A 24,194-nucleotide genomic window follows, 5' to 3' on the forward strand; every position below is an offset into this window, starting at 1 on the left:
CCCTGGAGGTGCTCCAAGTTGGGTCGGATGGGCCCTGGGCAGCCTGAGCTAGTGGGGGCAGCCCTGTCCATGGCATGGGTGGGAGATGGATGGGCTTAGAGGTTCCTTCCAACCTAAGCCACTCAGTGAGTCTGTGGTAGCTTTGTGTGAGCTATTTGGTGTAATAAATGCCAGTGTATTAACAACATCGAGGACATATCCTGGAAATAAGGGGAGGTACTGACTTGAAATATGTATCTCTGCTAATCTGTTGTTCTTCTAGAGTTTGTTTGTTTATTATTTTCTTCACCCACATCAGACGTTTAGAACACCAGCATTGACTTCATACCAGTGAGAAGGCTCCCATTCATTTCAGTTAGAAATTAATTGGAATTTATGACAAATATTTTATTACATAATGAAACTGAGTAGATAATAATTTCTAACTCGTTTTATAAAAGGTTGCCATTTGATACATGTAGACTGCAGCGAAGTGGATTAAACAGGTTACAAACAACAGCCCTGGGGAAGGCAGGGTGGGGGTACCCAGAGCCCTTGTGGATGTGCACAGTGCTCTCTTCGTCTGCACTCTTGTGTCAGGCAATGACATTATTTCTGCTGGGACTGCTGAAATAACATGCATTACATTTGATCATACAGAGCTGGTAAAAATTCTGGAAAGGTCTGGGCGTTTTCACCTCCTTTTAAGTGAAGCAGAAATCAAACGTGCATTCCTTGCGGCAGTGGCTTAGCACTCTGCAGGACCCCGAGCACCAGCACAGGCACACAGTGAGGGGGATCACTTCCCTGCTGCCATCCGTCCTGCACAAAGCAGGAATTTGTTCATCCATAACGTGTAAGTGCTGCGTAACAAAAACTTAACGTGTGTTTTTCTCTGGATAAACCATCTCTGTTGATGCAAATATTTGCTGTTGCACACTGTTTCTGCACATACAAGTTGCAGGAGGGCTGTCTGGTGTGCTGCTGATTAGGTTTGTACAGTGAGTGGCAGCCTTGGACAAAATCCAAATCATACATTAATATTAATATTAAACCGATGTAAGTTCGCTCAGAATAAACAGTAATCAGCAGCTAACTTAACAGCTCTAGTGGGTTGTGCACGCTACTACAGGACTCTTTGTTAGATGATTCCTGATGGACACTTCACATTACTAGTTGCTCAGAGGAGGGGAATGAAATTGTTTCCCTGTTACACGTATGTTAAGGAAGAAAATGATAATAATTTAGTCACAGCTTTGTGTTTTTTAAATATTTTTCTTTAAAAAATAGAAGGAAAGAATAGACCAATGGAAAAGTTCTCACCTGAAAAAAAAAAAAGAAAAAAAAAAGAAAATCTAAATACTAATGTACTAAATACTACATACTAATTTGGAATGAGCAGAACCATCTAGCAGCACAGTCTTTTTTATAAAACAGTGTAACTAAAGGATGTTAGTACCTATATAACCTATCTGTTGGGTGTGTTCACTTATTTTTGATAATTCAAGGTACTCTGTATTATTCTGTGGCTCATTTATTATATTCTCTGTCATATTTACTGCGGCTGCTAGGGAAGGGTTATGGTGAAGTCAGAGGCAATGAAGATGGGTGCTCATCTAACAGGTGCTCCACTCCCTTTGTTCTGTGTATACACATATTCAAATCAGACAGGGCTGGGGACAGGATAGGGCCTGTTAACTCGTTGCTGATTTTCCTAGCAAATAAACCAGCAGGTGCTGGTCCCAGCTCCGACTTAGCACTGAAAAGAAGGTGGTGTTTGTATGGGACAGGATGCTTTCATGGAGCCCTCTAGCCAGCTTATTTTGTGACTTAAAGTGCCAAGTGTATTTTCTGCTTGTAGGTAAGGAATTGCATGTGTTATGTTTGAATGTCATTGTGGAAATTTGACTTGTTTTTATACTCCTAAATTTTAAGATATTTCTCTTGTATTGTCAGATACTTTATTTTAGGAAAGTAGCCTATAAGTTTTAATCAGATAAAATGTTTTATGGATGGAACTGAAAATTTTAGAAACTGACAAAAATTAAAGCTGCACGTAATCTGTAAATAAAGCATTGGCATTATTACATATCTTTTTTCCTGTTTTGTTAAGCAGTATATGCATACTGCATTGTTTTTAACAAGTAAGACTTGACAGATTCTGAGACAAAGTTTCTATAGAAGATGTTACACATCTCTTTAAAAATGCATTATGTTATTACAGTGTTTATAGGTTTTTCAGTTCACTATCATGCCTTGTATTTAACACCTAAAATTTGTTTATATTTTGATGAATTTTGTATTAAAATTAAATTAATCTTTCAGTCAACTGAAGTTGACTGAAGAAGTATTACATTAACAGTAGAATTATTCAGCATTCGGTTGTAGATTCAGCATAAGTATACGTTTATCGGTACGCTTGACAAAAAGCAGATTTCTGTGCTCTTTTACTGGAATATTCTCTGATCAAAGGTTAGATAAAGCTGTATTTCTACAAAGTCTTGTAATTTGTTTCTCATATACTTTATTGTTTTCAAAGATATCAACAGAGGGAATATATGACATTGCAAATATGCTACATACTTTTCTGACAATTTTTCTTTTATCTTTTTCACGAACTTCATATACAGTCACTTAGTTTCCTTGATTTTGAGCTAAGTACTTTGTCAGCAGCTTTGGCTTCTTAGCCATAGCAGTTTTTAATGAAGATCATCAGACTTTAAAAATGAAATACCTGTCTGATAAGAACATGATGAATATTCAGTTCTTTATCTCCATTACAAGATTGTTGAACATTTCTGATTAAGATTCTAAAAGAGATATTGGCATGCACACGGAAGGCCATCATTGTTCACTAGAAAATCGCATCTTACAGTCTTACTCAGATAGAAACCTTTCCTAGTGTGAAAAATGCATAGCCTGCATTTTTATCATGACAAAAATCAGGTGTTTGGAGCATGACACAAAGAACACCAGAGGAATTGACCTCCAAGGGCAGAGTTAAGTCAAATAATGAAGCTTGGTAGAGTTTGTTCTTGGACAAAAAATCTGAACTTGGAAAGAATATGCCTTAATCCCTTCTGCTGCAAATGGTGGTAGAGGAATAGCAGATTCTTTAGTCCATTTTATCTTTTTTTTTTTTTTTTTTTTCCGAATTGCAGAAAGTTTGGAAACTATTGCCAGTGACATTGTATACAAGTTCAGGGGTTTTGGAGTGCTAAGGAGCTAAGTGATCACTCGAGTAAAATGTGACAGAGGGTCTGATTTCACTTCGATAAGGAGATGTGCATCTTAAATTCGGGGAATGATAAAACCTCAGTAAGAAGGTTTCAGTTTATGCAGTAAACTCAAAAGTTATGTCATAGTTTTTATTTAAACTAAAGCTGCAGCCCTTGTTTTATGTCAACAGTAATCCAGTTGTGCTTGCTAATACTGGTGGCAGCAAAGTGAGATGGAAGAAAACACAGATCACTGAGCTCCAAGTGGAGGTCATTTCTGTACCACCTCTTGGTTTATGGGCAATGTACAAAAATAGTTTTCGGAATTCTGTACTCTTTGAAAAATATCTGTTGTTCTATTTAGAATGCTAAGGGATAAGTTTGAGTTGTATGGAATTTGTGCCTGATGAGAAAGAAGTACATTTTGTCGCACTGGCTTCTTATATCCATAAAATAAGTCTACTATTCCAGAGCATAGAAGATTTGATCACTGTTAAAGCAACAGTCATCCAGCACGGCTGCCATGAGCCCTTTGTCAGAGTGCCTTTCTCTAGTGTCAGCTTGGAGCCTCAGTGGCTCTCTGTGAAGCCGCCTCAGGAGACAGCAGCACCCGCCATCACCCAGAGCTGCTCCCCAATGGGCAGGAGTCCTCTGGCTGGGAAAAAAATGGGGCTTCTTCCCTCACTTTCCCTCATCTTTGCTGAAAGAAATTCCTAACTGACCTCCCAATGTCTTTCCATGTTGTTGAATGGAGCCACTTTCTCCCACAAGTTTATTTACAGTTTCTCTCTCCTACACCCTTTTTTTTTTTTTTTTTCAACTCAGAAGAAATTAAGTTATTTAGCCACCAGTTTCTTTTTCTTCTTCTGTGATGGCGACAGCATTTGTTCTGATAGTCACTGTTATCCTTCTACTCACTAGACCTGCTTGGATTTTGATACTTTTCTGCACAGATCTGTAAGAAATATCAATTGTTATACATATTTTGCATTTACCACTGCTGCTTTTATTGGCTTCTTGTCGTACGACGCGATCATTTACTGACAGATAGAGAAACTCCAAAATTGAGCACTGTCATGTGCAAGGAATGAGGAACAATATGGCCAGATCTTTTAATCAATCATTTACAGATTTCCCAGTATTTGTAGACATTTCTTTTACTTTGTTTAAGGAAATTTAAAAATTGGAACGTGTTAGGTAGCTTATATAAAATTTACTTTCACCATTAAATATTTTGTGAAGGGCTTTACTGAGGAATTATTCTCTCAAGTGGAAGTTTGATTTGCATTGTAAGGTTTGCAGGAAGAAAACTCACTTCTCTTAAATATTAGAACAACTCATCTTCCATTAACAAGTCAGCTCGTCCCTAAGAATCAAACAGCATTTCAAAAACTGCACAAGAACAACAGGCCACAAATACTTTAAGAAGTAGGGGAAGAGGTTTCCGTTTGATGTGCTTCAATTGCTTCAGGTTTTTTATCTAAAAAAGTTACGCATGCACTCACCATGCTCCTGTGCATCCTCCAGTTAAGTATCTCTGTATCTTTTCTACCTTTTTCCTTCCTTTTTATCCCATTCTCCTCCCATGTCAGCTGACTCCTTGCTGTTCTCCCCACACCAGTGTCCATGCAACCTGAAGTTCTCTGCCTGCTTCTTTTTCAGTTCCCAAGAAGTCGGGTATTTCTGTCAGGAGGTTAAACGTCTTTGCACACATCACCCCTATAGCATTCTACCATGGGACTGCACCAAGCTGCTTCCCTTTTTAACTCCTCACTCTCGGCAATGCTGCAAGCCCTCCTAGTTGACTTGTGTTGTTCAGTTGTATGAAGAGTGAGGCAAAATTATTCATATTTTTGGAGTTTGTCATTTTCATAAACCTTACTAGTTGCTAAATGAACAGAATATGACCAGAGATTCCTTAGCAAACTCGTGTAATGTTCTATAAATCTGCCTAAGGGTGACAAAAGAAAAAACAATTCTAAAGGAAGGGAAAGCCAGACTAGTTAAAGGGAGCCATTTTGCACCCTGAAGGTGCAGGATTCCTAGAAGACAGGATTCATCATGGGACTGGAGATCTGCTTTTGTATGTATCAACAGAAAACCTCAATTCTTTTTCCTATGATCCATATTTTTTGCAAGATTATTATGTTTCTTGAAGTATTAAGTATTAAGTTATGTTTCTTGAATTTTGTCTGAAGCATAAGGTGCGTGTAATAATAACTATATCATTTCAAAGAGGGAAATTTGTGAAAGTGAGCCTTGTTAGATTTTTCAGATGGTTTCTCAGCATAGCTGGAAAAGCAACATTAAGAAAATTCTCTCTGGATAAACACAAGAAAAGAAGTCCTAAATTTGAGCTTGTAGTCCAAGACTGTATAGACAATATGAGCTCTGCAACCTGAGAATATTTTAAAATGAAAATATTTTAAACATTAAAGGTAAATTCACCTGTCCTCATTTTTGTCAAACTTTCAACAGTTTTTTATAACCAGGAATCAGAAATATCCTTTCACGTTTGGCTTTTTATGTACTTTGAAGCTGGGTATCTATAGCTAAATCCTATTCCAATAAAATCAACGAGCATTTCCCCATTTCTTACTTGAAATCTGAAACATAATCATAAAAAAGTTTAAGCTTTAACTCCGAGAGTTTTTTCTTTGTGAGAGTTCCTCATTTCTGAATGTTCCCATTAGTGCTTTGGGTGTATTTGTTTGTTCCTTCATTTTTATGCAGGTATTTGTTCTGCCTTGAAGCTGACAGTACCATCTCATACTATCCATGGTATCGAGGGGCAACCACTCCAGCTCACTGTTGACTACAATTTCAACACTACAGCTTGTGAAATCCAGATAATTTGGCTGTTTGAGAAGCCTCGGAGTAATCCAAAATACCTGCTTGGCTCTGTAAACCAAACAGTAGTACCAGACTTGGAATATCAGCACAAGTTTACCCTCATACCGCCTAATGCATCTTTGATGATCAATCCATTACGTATCAGTGACGAGGGCAATTATATTGTAAAAGTCAATGTTCGTGGGAATGGGACAGTAGCTGCCAGTGAAAAAATTCATGTAGCTGTTGATGGTAAGTTACTAAAATGTAGCATCTTCAGTTTGAAAATAAAATTTACATAGCTCTGAAGTAATGGTTCTTGGAATCCAATTATAGTAGTGCACTATTTAATCGAACCATGCACAAATAAGTGCCAACAATTGAGTTATGTTATTTTCTACTGCTGGAGGAAATGCTACAGTATGTCACCTTTGAACAAATTTAAGTTGTTAACTAACATTTTTTGATGTTAGAAAATCATCAAATCAAAAAAAAAAAAAAAAAAACCACCTAAGGAGTTTCAAAACCATTGACTAATATGAGAAATGTAGGAAATAATGTTTCATAAGGCTCTGCTATGTTATCAGACAGGATGTATCAATTTTCAATGTACTGCAATTTATGGATTATATGGAGGGAGCCCTGACCCTGGTTAGACTGAATTAATTAAATGAATGAGACATTAATGTGATACAGTTGTGGCTGCCATTTCACTCCCATGTCTATGCCAGGCAGTAGCCATCCCCATGACTTGGCCAGCAGTGAGTTTCAGTCACACTGTCAGCCTCGCAGCACTACTGGGGAAATCCCTCACTGTGGGCAACATCACCCATTCTACTCTCTTCACTGCTGTGGCTGCAGGGTTTTGTTTATTAGACCAGAGTTGGAAACAATGATATACCCAATCTCAGCCTCTGTCATATAACCAGTAATATAAACAGTCTAGCTTTATTTAAGTACTGGGAAAATTCTTACCAGATGAGAATACAGCCTTCTTTTTTTTATTCTTTAACCATATTTAATAAACACACTTTGAAATATGGATACTTTCCAGAGAGGAGGATGGCTACTATTTGTGTCATTTTGGCAGTGAAGACTGTAATGTACTAGCAGTCAATTTTATAACTCTTCATATCTCTTTTTTTTATAGTACCTGTCACACAGCCAATTGTGCACACTGAGCCATCTTCAGGGGTAGTGGAGTACGTGGGGAATATTACGTTAAAATGTACCGTGGGAAAAGGCACAAGGGTAGTTTACCAGTGGATGAAAAATGGAAAGCCTCTCCATGCTGGCCCTAATTATACTTTTTCATCAAACAATGCTACGCTTCTAATTGTTCCTGTTGCAAAAGAAGACATTGGGAACTACAGCTGTTTGGTGTCCAACCCTGTCAGTGCAATGGAAAGTGAGAGAATTGCACCAACGATATATTGTGAGTATATGAAATATTCATAATTACCTTTGTGTAAATGATCTGTTTGAAAAGAGTGCCTCTGACTAAGGTAAGGAGACAGAAGACAGTTGAGTTAACATTATATGTGAGCTTGCATTCAAAATAAGTTTGTAGCAGCTATAACTTATGATAGTGTAATAAAAAGTTCTCTCAGCGTTACACTGTTGTGAAGATCAGTCTGAACTGCAGAATCCACATATGAATTTCAGGTGTTCCACATGGGCGTCTTCAAATATGGAGGAGGTGTGTGTCAGAGGAAAGCAATCAGAATTATATACAGAAAAATTTGATTAAAATAGAGACAGAAAAAGGTATCCAGAAGCTGAGTGGAGGAAGCATCAGGCTGATGGAGTGCTACTCATGGTATTCCTCAAGATCATTTTGAGTCCAATCCTGTCTAATACTTTCATTACTGATATCAAAAGACTGGGAGTATGTCAATGAAGTTTACCTGTGACAATAACCTGAGAGGTCTGAACAACAGAGTCATAGAATTGGTATGAAATCTGTTAAAAACTAAAAGGACACGCACTTGGAGAATAAAAAAATCATGAACTTCTGCTGATGGAGATTTGTATGGCAATAACCGAGGCAGTGTATCTGCCTGATTGAGCTCATCAAAAGACATCTAACAGGCAGTGTCATTCAGGCATAAAAAAGATGAGATCACAAGTTGAATACTATATTCAGTACCTACACAACCCAGAGGAATGATCTTGAACTGTACAGAAACAAAACAAAATGGAATGGGGATCCTATTCATGAGAACAGGCCAGGGGAACTCAGTTTGGTTGCAGAAAACAGACTCTGAAAGAGGTGTTTGCTTTTCATATAAAGTGGGAAACACGAGGGAGCAAGATTTATGTAAAGATTTATGTTGACTGAAGAATAAACTGTAAGAGAACCATATATTTTGACTGGAAATTAGATGTTTTCCAGTTGTTGGAGTAATGAGATTTTGCAAGAGCTGTGCGCATTGCTATTGCTAAGGGTTGACAACTGTATGAATGGGATTCATGCAGTGTTGGATTACTGTAGCAGAAGCCTGAATTCAGTGGTATCAAATGCTCCTTCCAGGCCTATGTTCCCAAGGATTCATTCATGTCACTTTAAGATCATACGCTTACAAAATACAGAGACAACTTAGGTTTGGGTTCATTTATTATTTTGTTGTTGTTTACTGCTGATTTACACGGGTCCTCCAGTAAGTAGGGCTGAGAAAACTGTAATGGTTTAATGTAAGTGAAATTAGATTTTTCAGTAAGTAAGATAATGCAGAAGCCAAGAAAGAGTGCCCATCCTCTATCTAGTTTGAAACTTTCTGTTTCAGATAATGAGTGATTTGTGTGCCTCAAACCCTTTTTTTAGCTGTATTGGCTTAATAAAAGAAATTGTTTCTCTGCAAATATACCTTTTTTCTTCAATATACCTAATCTCTGTGAAAAATAGCTTTTCAACAAGCTAATTTAGACTAGAGGTGTGAGGATGAGAAAACTGTCAAGCTGGGGATTCCTGTTCTGAAGATCTAATAACTCAAAGTCATGATCCTGTCAATACTCAACTGCTTAATTTAGGGATATGAATAATGCTTTCAGTCAAAAGTTGCCATTGAAGTGTCTGTGTCTATGAGTAACATCAGGATCTAGGTTAGACCAGTAATATCACAGATAGGCTGTAATAGGCCATGATGAGCAGGTTATGATGGCCTCAGGTTTGGCTCATTATCATTGCCTGCAGGACACTGCTATGAAATATATGTAAGGGTTTGTGCCGGTGCTCTTTTAAGGTTTGCTTAATGATCTCTAAGCAAGTTGGTAACTTTATATTTAGCTAGAAGTAAAGACCATTACTGATTTTTGAAGCGGTAAAAGGATGTGCAAAAGCACCTGAGGAACTTAGTGAAAATGTAAACTCAGTTCATGAATGTAAACTGAGTTAGAGGACACAAAAGGCTTGGCTTAATCAACATTCAGCAAATCTTAGAAAAGACACTTTCATTTTTTCCTTACCCCTCCTGCAATGTCAGCTCCCATAGCCTCCAACAGCTGTGTGACCTTGCCAGGCTTCAGTCCTTGCATCCTTCAGAGTCAAAGTGCCTTTCTCAGGGATCTGAAGATCAGGTCAGGACCCACCATCATCAGCCCTGTTCAGGTATAACCTGTTCCTCACTGGCACAGCGTGGATGGCATGGTGCAAGGAGTGGAGCTGGATTCCTGCTGCACGCTCCTGCTTCTCCCACCACGTAACCTGGTAGTGGGGCAGACAGCCCATGCCCTCTGCCCAGCCTCACCACACTACCAGCCACATCTTTCACTCGGCCTTCTCCATCTTTCTTCTAAGGTTATGCATTCCGCCACTTACTTATTTATAATTATAACTTAGAAGAATCAGATGGAAGTTGTCTTGTATCTAAAGTATGTGTGAGGGGGTGTCCCTACATTGCCCAGAATGGTGAAGGCTAGCAAGGATGTTGTTAGGAGACAACTCATCTCTTAGGAGCACCTGTCAGTCTTTCTTAGGAGAACTGACAGTACTGCAGACACAAAGATGAAGGAGCTGCCCCAGAGAGTCCTTAATGGTGTAGATATGAACTGTTTCTACTCATTGTGGACAGAGAAATCATGATAAAACATTCTACAAGGAAATAACCAGCACTGTTGGAGTTTTATCATCATCATTATAATGACATTAATCTCATTCTTCTCTCAAGGTAGCACATTTTTAATATCTGCTTTAATGTCTGTTTTTCTCACTTTCATGAGCTAGGAGAGGGCCTTACACACATTTCTCTACAAAGAATACCTACCTTAAAACATGGGGAAGCTGCAGCCAGCACAGCTTGACAGCTCTCTTATGATGCAACAAAGTCAAACCAGATTAGAAAAATACCTTTCATTGTTGCTACCATTCTGACTGCTATGTTTGGTATTGGGATTTCTGACTTGCTGCTTGCAAAATTGGCTCTGGAGCATTTACTGCACTGATGGGTGCCTGGAACACTTGCACTGACAAGATGTGTTCCCCTTAGCCTTATTTCTTGCACTGTTCTCCCTTCTCCCTCACTCAACCATATGTATTTTCCTATAAATTTGAAAAATCATTCCAAGCTCCAAAATGAAAACTTATTTTCAATCCATTGCTGAGCAGAACTTGAAAACATTAGTTACTCCAGTGTTCAATTTCTGAAATGTTTTGTTGCCTTATGATTTTGATACCCTAAAATATCTCCGATTCAATTTTTTCTCACGTATGGAAATATTATTACATGCATTTTAGAATGGACTTTTTATTTCATCAGAATTGGTCGTTTACATTATGTATAACTTAAAATATGGGAAAAATATTAATAGAAAACAATTCAGTACTGAAGGACTACAGTGCTTACATTACTATCCATATTCCATATTCAAATTTGTGATGGGAGTTGGGATTCTTACCTCCTGAGCTATACCAGTCCCATAACTCAGTCCAGCCTCTGCTTACTGAGGTGTCAGGTCTTCCAGCAAGCAGTTGTCAATACCACAGGCCCCAGGATCCCCATCTGCCATATGTCATTGCTGCGGGGGAGCTCCTGTAGGTGATAAAAGAAAGGTCACTCACAGTAAATACCTGCCATCTGCTTAGAAACTACAGCAGTCTCATGGAGATAGGAGCAATTGGAAATATTCCCACAGAGCTGTAAATTGTTACCAAGAACAGGTGATTTATTATTTTACAAGTCATTTAGTTAACTGGCCTCACTGAGACAAGAGGCTTATTACTGCTGAGAACAATATGGGGAGGGAGTAGAACTGGGTGATCCATGAAGGAAGGTGCTCCACTTTTTTACTGAGAATCAAAAGTGCTTTTTGTTCTTCATCATTTCTCACTAATATTGTCCCCCTTCTCCACTAGCTGTGACGATAATGCAGCATAGAACATTGCTATTGCAGAAGCATGAAGCAGAAATAAATTATTTCGGGAGTGGGAGAAACTGCTGTCATGGAGGCTGCAACAGTGCATCACAGTGCAGTGGTGGAGTTGAATGTAATAGATTGTGGGATTTCCTTCCTTCAGATTTCCAGTAGCCAGAAAATATTTAATTTCAGAGAGGAAGGTGCTGATTATCTGCTTTTTGGAATCACACTTGAAGCTGTGGGTACTCCTTTGCTACCTGGTGCGTGGGGATCAGTGATGTATGCACAGTCCAGGGGAGACAACAGGCTGAGCCAGACCGTGCAGAAGGGTTATCTGATGGTACCTTCATCAGGGATGGACTTCACCAAGGAATGTTGCTTTTCAGACATAGCCAAGATTTGGCTATTTTATAAGAAAACCTTTCTTTGTTTTATGTTTTTCTTGGTTTTTTGTTTTCCAACAGCCAGTGTGTGGTGATTTTATCATTGTTTCTTTTGATTTGTAGCTTTCGTACTGAAGTGCGGTCACACTGTCAGTGCTGACTATGCACACTGCACAGTTAGGGCACTGATACAAAAACAGAACTCAATTCTGATCCTTTTTTGGCAAATCTCCTGTTATAGTGAGGGAGCGAAGAGATCTGTCAGCTGGTTTACATCTGCCAAAGATTATATTATCAGTGAAAATAAAAGCTAGTATCAGAAAGAAGAGTTGGGTAAGAGGAATGGCCTTTCATAGCACCTGGTGTTGTATAGGCTCTGCACATACAGAATTATTCATGTGGGGTGCAGATAGTTAAGCTGATGCAGTGGTGACAGCTTTGCAGTTTCCAGAAGCATTTATCATATTTACAACTTATGTTAAGGAACCCATGAGCAAGAAGCTCTGCATCTAAGACTGCAGATTTCTAGAAACATCTTGATTCTTCCCCATGGCACCTGTGACATGAATCCACAACAAAACGTTAGACATGATGCTGAGTCTTAAAATGAGACTGAGAAAAGCATATCACTAAAACAGAAACATAGAAAATAGGAAGCGTGACAACTATAAGTTGTGAAATATGCACATTTGGCTAAAAATGGACTCAACTGAGTGTGGCAGTCTCCATTTTCCTAAACTTTCACAAATAGAGAAAGAAAAACAATGAAGCACACAGGAAACAGCTTGCATGCAGCTTGTTTAAGAGCTCTTCAAGCCTCATAAAGCAAGGTGGACAATCAATCGAAGCATACATATTACAAGGAAAACTAATGTCAGCCTGAATTTCCTGATAAGAAATAGTCATTAACAAGCCAGTGTTCCTCTTTGTACAGCAGCACATTGCAAGTTCAAAACCAGCTACGTGGTTTTAATGCTTACAGACAACCGTAGGAAGATGGAAATATTACTCGATCACATTAAAATTGGCATAATATTGACTTATCTGTCTTCTTGTAGTGCCATTTTGGAGTCACTTGACAGCAGATTTACTGAGCTTTAAGGATCTCACCAAAGAGAAGTCACCTGTTCATCCATCATTTCTTTTGGTTTCTTTCAGCATCTGTCAGTAATAGATCTGTACATTTTTGACTGTGCATGTAAATCCCAGGGAATTATTAATATTAAAATAATGAGTTCTCTAATTGGAAAAAAAAAATTATTCTTTACATCATTTTTTTACAATCAGATCCTTGTAAAAATAGGTTTTAACGTGGAAAGACAGGAGAAAAAAAAAAAAACAGGATCTGAAATGATCAACTAAACATAACATAGGAAATACTCATCATATTTAAATATATTATTTCCCTTCCCATTTTCATATGAAGGTTGCTCTAGAAATTGCAGCCCAATTTTCTCAGTAATGAACACGACTACTGGACAATATGTTTCTCTTCTAATTATGTTCAGAAACCTGGCACAAGGACTTCTTCTTGATAGAAACCTGGATGTTGAAGTTTTGAAATGTACTAAAAGAGGGGAAGGTTGAAGTTTATTTTAGCAGTCACTTATTGAAGTTATCTAAGGCACACCCCATTCTAAAGTATACCTCTAGAATAGTTGTGCCAATTACTATTGTACTGCTAAGTATTACACTGACTATTTATGTATTTCAGAGCTTTATGAATATGAAGATAAATGACTTACACCAATACGTTTGGCATTTTAGTAGAAAAGGTCAAATATACCCCAGAAGACCTGCTTCTTTACTTCACAACTTTTCCAAGTGTGTTCAATCTCCACTGTTTTTACAGTACTGAGCACTACATAGACCCATGCTGTTTCCCTAAGCAGCGATTAGATCAGTATTAAGCAGGTGTAGTCTAGTCTGAGATCAAAGATCAAATGATTGAACTGAAAGCCTTTTAATTGAAATAATTGAATCTAATGGCAGCCGTTCTAAAGGCTAGTCCAGTTCAAGGAATCTAAGTGCTTTTATGTAAAATTTAAATATGTACTCTGATTTTAATTTTTCCATTATGTTTTGGTTTTATATTTTTCAATGCAGATGGACCTTATGGACTCCGAGTCAAATCAGACAAAGGTCTGAAGGTAGGAGCGGTGTTTACCGTCAGCGTAGGGGAAGCCGTACTGTTCGACTGCTCAGCTGATTCAAACCCACCAAACACTTACTCGTGGATTCAAAGGGCTGACAATACCACTCATGTAATCCAATATGGACCCCACCTGGAAGTTATGTCTGATACGGTGGCTCAGAAGACAAGAGATTACATGTGCCGCGCTTTCAACAACATGACTGGAAAACGAGATGAGACTCACTTCACAGTGATCATTACCTCTGCAGGTAAGAACATTGATTCCTGGCTGTAACTATAGCTTCTGAGCTGATTGTCAGCCCAGGAAAAGGAAATTATTCTTAGAGAGAGAACATACATATGAAGTCTTGCTAATAATGTACTAAGTGGGATTTTGGCCATTGTGAAGACTGAGGTATTACTTGCAGTGTGTCACAGCTTTAAATGAGGACCCACCAAGATATCAGTGTTTTGTAGGAGTTTGACAGTAAAATATATTCAGCCATTCGGAGCTTTATGGAATGAGAAAATGTAGAATCCTTTTCGATGCCAGGACAAGCCCTTCCTCCCAAAGGCAGATTTGGTCCAAAGCTCACTGTCTCATTCTCTGCCATTCAGGAGCTAAGAGGGATCAGTTGATGGGAGAATCTCAAGCATACACCACTGACTGGAGTAAGCAGCCACAGACTCCCTATGTGATTAGGTATTATAAGAGTCCTAGTTTACTGTAGGATGATAATGCAAGCTGTGATGATGAATGAATAATTTTATTACAATCTGCTTGTAAAAATTATTTTGCTTTCATATTTAAGAATCTGTGAATTAGCTACCAGGTTTTACTAAACATCTCCTGTATTTCCTATACTTTATAACCTCTGTTCCTGCATCAGATTGCATTAAACAGCAATAAGGCACTGTTCCAGGAAACGTCTAGAAGCACACAGCTATAAACAATACACTGAGAAACTCTGATATCCCTTATTAATACGGATCTTTTTTTCAGATAAGGACTGTATAAAGTTAATGTTCAAAGAGATGCAATCAATTGCCTGTTAGAAAATTTAACAAAGCAACTTAACTTGTGCAGAACAAATTGCTCAGCCATTTGTTAGTAAGGTAAACAAGGGAGGCAGATTGTCCATTGTTCTGGCTGATATATAATCATCACAAACCTATGGAGTTCAATATGCTGAAAGGAAGTCAGGTTGCAATTTTGCAATGATAATTCTGCACTTTAAAGATTGAGTTAGAGGAGAAAGAAAACGCAAACAGCGCTATGTGTCATTAGAAATAAGACTGACACTTCTCCAGGAAGTTCATGTCAGCTACAATATGAATGAGTATATTCATCAGTAAGAATTAAGAACTTCATCTAAGTTCTCCTTTCAAAGTCCAAAAAGAAGAAAATCCAGAGCTTCGTGTTTAGTCCCTTTTCAAAACACATACTTCCTAATTACAAATATTTTACCTAAATAAAACTTTTCCAAAAAATCAGTTTCCCTCCTCTACAGCCATTTCTTCTTGATATTCATTCAGATAGCACTAAATCCAGACGTTGAGCCAACACACTGCAAGGCAGCACTAGTTGAACCTAAGTGGTGTGAATTCACCCACCAGACTAAACCTCAGTGATACTGCCCAGGCTACATTCTGCTTAGAAATTAACACAATTTGTATAGAATTAAACATAATAAACAAAGACTATAAATATTCTTGCACATCCCTTCTATCTCTCCTGATAATCCTGGATAAGGGACCAACTTGTGCCTTTCAGAACACTGGCGATGTCTCTTGCACATTGAACAACCTGAAGAGTGGAAAGTTATCGGTTGTCATAAAGCATTCGGTCTGCACTGGTTTTTTCTTTTCCCCAAAAAGGCATTCTCAGTTTTCATGTGATGATTTTCAATCTAGGAATTGCTTGCTCTCTGTAATTGTAATTCCTTAGCAGCAATCCAGAAAAGAAAAAACAAAACAACAAAACAAAACAAAAACAAAAACAAACCAAAAAACTTGAAAAGCTTGGGTATATGTTTGTAATACAAGAGACTGTCCAATGTGGTTTCCACAATGTTACTGCTTGTATACGACCACCTTTGTGATATTTGCACTTTGTGAGATATTTCATTTTAGTTATTAAGTAAGAGCACAACCCAAGAGACAAACAGAGTTGTGCTGGTGACCAGCGAATTGTCCTTTCATGCATGGAATAGGAAATACACACAATACTAGGACCGCAAGTTAGATAGAAAGGGCTGGCTCCAGCCATTTGGGAAGGCCTAACAGCCTGCAGGTAGAGGAAGAAGAACTTGTTCTGTGGGCAGTATGCTATGAACAGGAATTGTGCTAATCCGCATTAGAGATGGATCCTAGAGATGAGGAAGCTTGTTGCCTTCTGTTTGCTGCCATGCCAGAAGAGAAAATCTACCCTGCCATCTAGCTAACTGTGGGCTACCGTATGAAGAATTAACTGATAACGCAGCAGGGAGCCATGTGTATGGGAGTGTGTATGTGAGATCTCCACAGCCACGCTGAAAACAAATACACCATGAGCTTTCTTAGGTCACGTTTTCTCAGCAACTCCTTCCCATCTAGACTCAAGCTGCAAACATGGGAACTCCCAAGCTTTCTGTTGAGAAAAAAATTGCAGAGCCAACCAACCTGAGGGCCATCTCACACTGGCATGCAGGAGCAAAGCTCTACTGGAAACCACGCTGGGCTCATGAGTGGCTGTGGGCCCAGTGCCATGGCTGGAACAAGAAGGGCACCTCTTCTGTTTGAGCAGTGAGTCTTCTGGTGCTCATAGCTTCTTGAGAAATATTTTGTGCCTGGGAAAAGAAAAAACAGTTTCTAAATAAAACCTAATTCATCTGCCTCAAGAATCAATTAATGTAGTTCCTCCAGCACCAACACATCAATAAGGGAAATAAATGAAATAATGGGGAAACCACGATTGTCAACTGACCTTTGACTGTAAATATGCAAGTGATGTATTCAACCTTAATTTAACCCACCAATACCATCTAGACAATGAAAGCATTTGCTCAAGTTGCTGTCTTGGAACAATTTTAAAGAGTTTGCTTTAGGGTGATTTATAGAAATGCATATATCAGTGTGATAATAGCACTTTATCCAGTACAGGAGACTAAATACAGTACTCATCTTTTTTGACACAGGACTGGAAAAATTGGCTCAGAAAGGAAAATCTTTGTCATCTCTTGCAGTAATAACTGGAATTTCATTATTTTTGATTCTAGTTATGAGCTTTCTATTCATATGGAAAAGATATAAGCCACTTAAAGGTATGTAAAAGTTAAGCACACTCCAGCTATTCTTTTGGAACATTAGAAGATAAAGAATGATTTTCCTTTTTTCTGCTCTTTTCAGTGATACAACAGAAGCTGCAGAGAAGGTACAAAAATAAAGCATTCTTACATTTTGAAGTCCTTTCCACTATGAGAATTGAATTTTATCATACTAACTTTCTTCCCTTATCTTTTGATACCAAACTGAAAAATGTGTTTATGTTTTCTAGGCCAGAGGCTGATTACAGAAAGGCACAGACATTTTCAGGTAATGCTAATGGAAGAAATGCGAGCATAAGGTCCAATTTCATTCTTGCAAAAAACTGGCATCTCTAAATGCAAAGTAAAAGGATAGCAAGTGGTTTTAACTGGAGTTAGAGACTTCTATGCCATCTCTCTTAAGATAAAACCTGAAGGACTACATGTCAGTGTAGGTTTGACTCCTGTTTAGAGTTTATGATATACTTTGTATCCTGCTATCTTGAGCTCAAGCTGTTAAACTAGGTTAGAACCACTTGTGTTCCCACTTTTCTCTCCAGTATGTAATGTGTGTTATGAGTAATGGCCCAAGAGACCAGAGTCAAAAGATCTGCTAGAGAGGGGCGAGTTAATGAGGGTGGATAGAGACCCACCCCAACTACTACAAATTGCAGCTGAAGTCCCACATGCAACTTGTCAAGTGGCTTAACAATCATGTTCACTTATCATGTTCTCTTTTTTTAATCAGCAAGATTATACAAGATTCAGGTGGAACTGTCTCACACTACAGTGAAGATATGCTGAGCTTGTGCTGGGCTTCTTGTCTGTGGGAAATGAAAACAGATGGGTCTGTTTAGACTTCCAGTAAAGTCAGTTCCAATGGCTCTTGTAGAGTTGCTGCTGAGGTTAACCAGAAGCTCTGCGCTTGGTTCCAGGCAGTGTACATCCCCAGTCAGTAGAGAGGCAGCTTCTCTGCCTCACTCCAGGCCAGCTCAGTGATTTAAAGTGATTTAAAGTAGATCAAACAACCAATATTCACATTTATTTTCCTTTATTAGAGAAATTCGGTTTCCCATCCGTACTTAAACTTTTTCAATATCACATCTTGATATGTTTTTCATTTTTCTTTGTTTTAACTTTAGGGCATGAAAGTGCTTTGGATGATTTTGGGATATATGAATTTGTGGCTATTCCTGATCATGGCAGCAGTTCCAGGGTATGTGATTTTACATCACAGTGATGGTTTCCTTTCTGTTTCTGTGAATACCTGCACTCTAGTCGTTTTGTCTGCTTGCTCTTGCTTTTCACAGATGTTTCATCACGCCATATTCATCACTGTTGTTTATGTAGTATTTGTTCTTTCTTTACTGTGCTACTAGTTCAGTACTGGCACAGTGCAGTAGGGAACTTATCAAACTCTAAAGGGAACAATCTCAATCCAGATACCCCACATTAAAAAAATAAGAGTAGTGTTAGGTAGATGGGTAACACCAAACCACTCACTGCCCTACAAGCAAATTAATTGTTGCAATTACATTTTCTTCTTTATTGCTGTTCATACAACATACAACTTTGGCAGTTCAGAAAAGCTACAGGGGGTATTTAAAGTATTGTTTGTAAAAATAAATGTCAGCTATAACATGTGATGTCAGATGATGAATACAAACAAGAAATTGGCCCACAGAAGATCAGACCCTAAATCATCCCAGTCACAAGCATCCTGTTATCCCTAGGGCTGACCATACCACAAATTCACATCATTATTAGGTATCCTGCAGAATTAGGGCATTGGTCAGGGAGAAGGGGTGACCAGAAAAGAGTGGATATGCAATGAAATTCATTCTAATCTCCAGCACCATTTCAAGAAACAGCTGTTCAGAACTGTGGCACGCCGATAGAGTCAGCATTTGATTTTACATTCATTTTAATTCGCAGAAAATGGAAAAGTAAAAAACCAGAAATGATAAAAAAAACTGGAATTTGGGCATAGGCAGAAAAACAATGGAAAGTCCTGATGGATTTGGAGTCTAGATGCTCTGTTGACATAAGAACTGATTCATATATGTAACATATTAAAGAAATTCATTATTACTACTTTAATGGGAATTTCTCACAGTTCTCTCACTCTGATGGGAGTTTTGTCCTGAGCTCTTTCCCTGACTATTTTCTCCTTTTTCAATCTTTATTCACTTACTTATCTCTTTGATTATTGACTGTTCCTTCCTTGACATGTGGTACAGTAATATAAAGTAGTTGCTGTATTAAATGCAAAAGCTACATCCTAAATCTTCTTAGATTCAAACTGATTTTAAATTATTACTTGTATTACTATAATGTGACAAAAACTTGCAGAACAAAATGTGAACAAATAGGGATGAACTTCTGCATCTGTGCCCAAAGTGTTGATGGAGAAGAGCATTGTTAAAAAAAAAAAAATGATAAGTTACATTATCAATTTTATTTCTGTGGAACTTTTATCAATTTGTACTTACAGCAGAAACACTCTTTGCTACTTTTAGGTTTCAAGTCAGCCTGTTCAAAGCTCTGACATTGTGCCAGGCCAGGACGTACTTAGTACAGTTTATGAAGTCATTCAGCATATTCCCAATCCGCAGCAGCAGGACCATCAACAGTAAGTTATAACCTGTATGCACACATGTGGTAGCTCAAAGACAAGGACTTCCGTGTGCGACTGAGACTGAACAATTCACACATTGATGGCTGGTGTTGATTCCAGTGAGAGGGTGAAAGCAGCAAAAAAATGCAAGATACATCATTCCTTCACTGGTCTGTGTACAATCCCCCACCTTCACGACTCTAGCCTGAAATTTTATCATGCCACCTTTGTCTAAGTGTGAAGAGAGAGAGTTAAGATCTTCAAACACCATTTCAAAGGAAAATTCCCAAGTGCTGTAAGAGGTTTGACAGCACTGAGTTCTGAGCAATTCCCAGTCAGCAGGTTAAATCTTCAGACAAAGACCTGTCAGCCATGTTCCAAAAAAAAGTTGGGGGTTTTCTTCAGTGTTGAAACTGCTGAATTGACTGATGACCAAAGATTGCTTGCAATGGTCACAGAAATACTAACAGGCAGTGCTTCGTTATCTGAATAGCTGATGTCTTAATTTGGGTCTTAATTAATAATTTAGAGCGAAAGAAGTAATGTTCTGCAGTACTCTGGCTGGTACTCCTGGTTTTGTTCACCTTCTTTGTAGTACCTCTTGGCATAAGAATAGCGAACGCACTGTGAAGTTTTTGTCATGGCTGTATAGCTGCCGTAAATTTACTCTGAATTTTGGCTGTCTTCCTTGCGAAGTAACAATAGCTCACAAGACTTTATTTGTTAACAACCCTATTTTATCACATTTTCCATGTTTTTACTATCTGTTCAGTTTCTTAATGGTTGAAAAGAAAAGCACATATTCTTCAAATATACTAAGCAGTTGGCTGAGTATGTGACAACATTAGTGTTCAGTATTTACATTACTAGAAATGTGCAGGTTACAATTGCAACTGTGCATCTAAATTATGTATTTGTAACCATGATTATAAAAGAAAGCTGACTGGTGACAAGCAAATAATGAATTACTGATGACATTTTTGTATCAATCAGATTTTTTAAATCAGGTGTAAAAATAGCAATCATAAAGTGCATTTTTTTCTTAATTTTACGTCTCCCATCTCAACTTTTTTCACTGATATATCACTCTTCTAAATGGATTCAAAGTGAAGGCAAATTGAATTTTGTGACAGTTCAGATTTCAACTCAGTATTCTGTAGTTGTAGATAATTCATTTGCATAGCCACGTTTCACTCTCTTCATTTAACCAGACTTTGTAAAAGAAGCATGGGAGCAAAATTTCCACTAACAAAACCAGGGGGGGGCAGCTGAACATGATAAAGGGTAAATGACTCCGCTTAGAAAAACTGCTCTTGTGAATTTTCCAATTCCTGATCTACAGCAAAGAAGCACTCTGACTAGTGAATAAATCAGGATAATAAAGTCGATACTTGGTTTTGCAGCAGGATGCCTCAGCACTGAGTATTAGGAAAAAGTAAAACATCACAAAACAGAGAATGGAATTGGGAAAGTAATTCCAAACTCCTGTAGTGCTAAGCAGTGATTGCCTATGGAAGGGCTCCTTGGACTTGATATGCAGGCATCTGTACAGTAGCCAGCTACATTCATGGAGAATGACAGAGGATTTTCCTTCATTCTGCTGACAACGGGAGTTTCTCTTTTTAAAAAACAAAATAATGGATGTTAAGGTAGCTGAACAGGTCTCCTCCTGTGCAAGTGATGATTTTTTGCTCATATTCTCAGTAGTCTTAACGGGGACCACTGTCATTTCATAATTTTACTAGAATTAAAATCATGGAAAAATAGATAAAAAATGTGATTTCATAATTTAATGCCTAGATTTTCAGCCTGAAAATGGTCCAAATCCTCTCTATGAACCTGATGTCTGCACTGTCAGCTGATGTTCTGTCTCTTGCTATAGAAATCCCAGTGACAGTGTTGGCAGAACGCTCTGGGAATCACTTTTTCCTAATAGTTTTGCTTACACTTTTGTCATCTTTTTCATTCAGACACACACATGCATCTATGCCTCTAAGCACTAATTAACTGTAAGATGTTTAACTGTGCCGCAGGTCTTAAAATACAAGAGTGCTGCTGAAAAGTAATTAAATACTTAAACTCCCTTGGTTTGAACTAAGGGATTCAATATCTAATTACTGTTAAAAAAAAAAACTGACCTGGACCAATAGCTGGATTGGCATTTTTGGGTTTTATAGTGATATTAGTTGCTACATGCAACATTATTTTGCAGGTTTGCCCCCTTCTCCCAAGAATTGAAGTGGAAACATGAGATATGTTTGTGAGGAAACTGCCGAGCTCTATTTCTGGGAGAGAGAGTCACAGGAAGTTATGTGGCAGCAGCATATTCAGTGATTGCATTAAATGCACTCCTGCACATATTCTAAACTAGATATCAGTAGTGACAAACTGGACAACAAACATTCCACATATTGCCAACCCATGACACATATGAAAGAGATCATAAAATGGCTGCAAAAGCCATCGAGCAAGTTTAACCAGTTCTTGTATGTAAGCACTGACAGTTCGCATTCCTGTGACTCCTTAGCAGGTGCTGAGTGCATTACTGCTGAAAATACATGAAGAACTCAAAATATTTGTACCAAGAAAGCAGCAATGTGCTGTGCTGTATTAGCACTGATGGCATAATTTATTTGTAGCTCAGACATGTTTTGCCACTGGTCTTACCTTTCAAAACTAGAGATTGTTTAATGTTCACAGTAAAAATTCAGCCAAATATACCCTCATTCATGCTAAAGAACTGTTCTCCTTTTGTGCTTAGAACTGCTGCTTTCGGTATATGTTTGCAACAGTGTTTTTTAATAAAAATAAATAAAGAAGGCATTGTGGACAACCATTATCATGTCTGTTCTTTCCTAGATGTATATGAAGGCACAGAACAGGAAACCAAAGCATCTGAAAATACAAAACTGACCTTCCTTACTGAAAGGAAATGTAACCACTCTAAAAATGGCAAAGGCTTACGCCAGCTTATCTTCAGACTTTGGGTGCTTTTTAATTGGTATTTTCTTGAAGCATATGTCTTGTTTTTCACTTTTACTTTTTTTCCATTGTTCATGGCTACAAGAAAGCAAATGGACAGCTTAAAAATTGCGGTATGCAAGCCTGTGCATTTCACTATAATGATGGGAGGGAAGGACACCGAGGAATCAAGACCACAATGCCTCCCATACATTTTTTTTTTTTTTTAAATGAAAAGAAAAAATGCAACAACAACAACAACAACAAAAGCAACCGTGTATGGGTTATTCATTGGAGTAGATTTTTACAAGAGAAGGTCTCCATGAGAAGTAATAGATGCAATATGTCAGATTGCAATAGACATTTGAAGTTTAAAATAAATTCATTCTTTTAACTCTTTCAATGCAACAGTATCTTTTAATCTACCATCTTAGAAACTGATCTGCAAGGCAGTTATAGTACAAAAATGTACATATGTATATTATTCGAAGTAATGTGTTCTTATTAAATTTTATTTCCTTTGCACTTGAAGTGGTTCTCTATTTGCTGCCAAAAAGTCTGTTTTTCGTTGACTGGAAGAGCAAGCAATATTCAGATAATTTCTGAAAGCTACAGAGTGTATTGTCTCATATAGGCTATATATACATTACAATTCTACTTCTCCAGGGCAAACGAAATACATCTTACTCTTTATACAGACAAGGTGCCACAAGCCCCTTTCCAAATCCAGCAATCTTTCTCCCAAAGATCTTTTTAGCAGGTGTCTGAGTCCTACAGGAAAATTCCATATTATTTACATAGGGTCAGCTATTACGAAGCTTCAGTTAGCATCAGCTGTGCAAAAGGGGAATTATGAATTAGAACAGTCTTCAGACATAAAAATGATAATTAAAAAAAAGTAATTTAGTAACAACTAATTTGGAAGCAAATCATTAGGATTAGTAATGAGAAGCATACAGTATGCTCACCCTTTAAGAGAAGCTGCAAGGGGTTATCTAAAGGATCCACATTTTAGAAAATAATCTGCATTTTTATAAGCACTTCCCTAATCCATGTTTACCATACATTCATTTGTCCACTGATGAGCATGAAGAAGGGCTTTCTTTGCAGAAGTAGAGTGATGGGTCTGAGCTCAGAGGGGTAGAAGGAGACTCCAGGAGCAGCAACAGCAACCAAAGCAGCTCTAGCCTTTTGTACCTAATCACAAAGTGGTGTGTAGCACTTTGTCTTTTCTTACTCAGGTATTACATAGCTTCAAGATGATTCATAAGAATATTATAGAATGTTACTTTGGGTTTTCACAACTACTAATACAAGAATGCTCAGATCTGACATATTGTTTTGGCTTTGAAGCATTAATCTTCTCTTAAAGGGCAACAAGCTAATATTCCACAAGCCATTTAGCAGGCTAAAGGTATCCTGGGCTGCTTATCT

General features: G+C 38.0%; 1 protein-coding gene across 1 annotated transcript; it reads left to right on the plus strand.

Moving 5' to 3' along the window:
- Nucleotides 1–1,770: 1,770 nt before the first annotated feature.
- Nucleotides 1,771–19,818, plus strand: HEPACAM2 (HEPACAM family member 2; the record flags this gene model as incomplete). Its single annotated transcript, XM_079538017.1, has 9 exons — nucleotides 1,771–1,840; nucleotides 5,931–6,281; nucleotides 7,180–7,464; nucleotides 13,871–14,167; nucleotides 17,075–17,200; nucleotides 17,286–17,310; nucleotides 17,434–17,471; nucleotides 18,325–18,398; nucleotides 19,702–19,818. The coding sequence occupies 9 exons, from the start codon at nucleotides 1,771–1,773 to the stop codon at nucleotides 19,816–19,818; spliced, it is 1,383 nt and encodes a 460-aa protein (XP_079394143.1).
- Nucleotides 19,819–24,194: the final 4,376 nt, after the last annotated feature.

This window comes from Tetrao urogallus, assembly GCF_951394365.1.
Source record: "Tetrao urogallus genome assembly, chromosome: 7".
NCBI lineage: Eukaryota > Metazoa > Chordata > Aves > Galliformes > Phasianidae > Tetrao > Tetrao urogallus.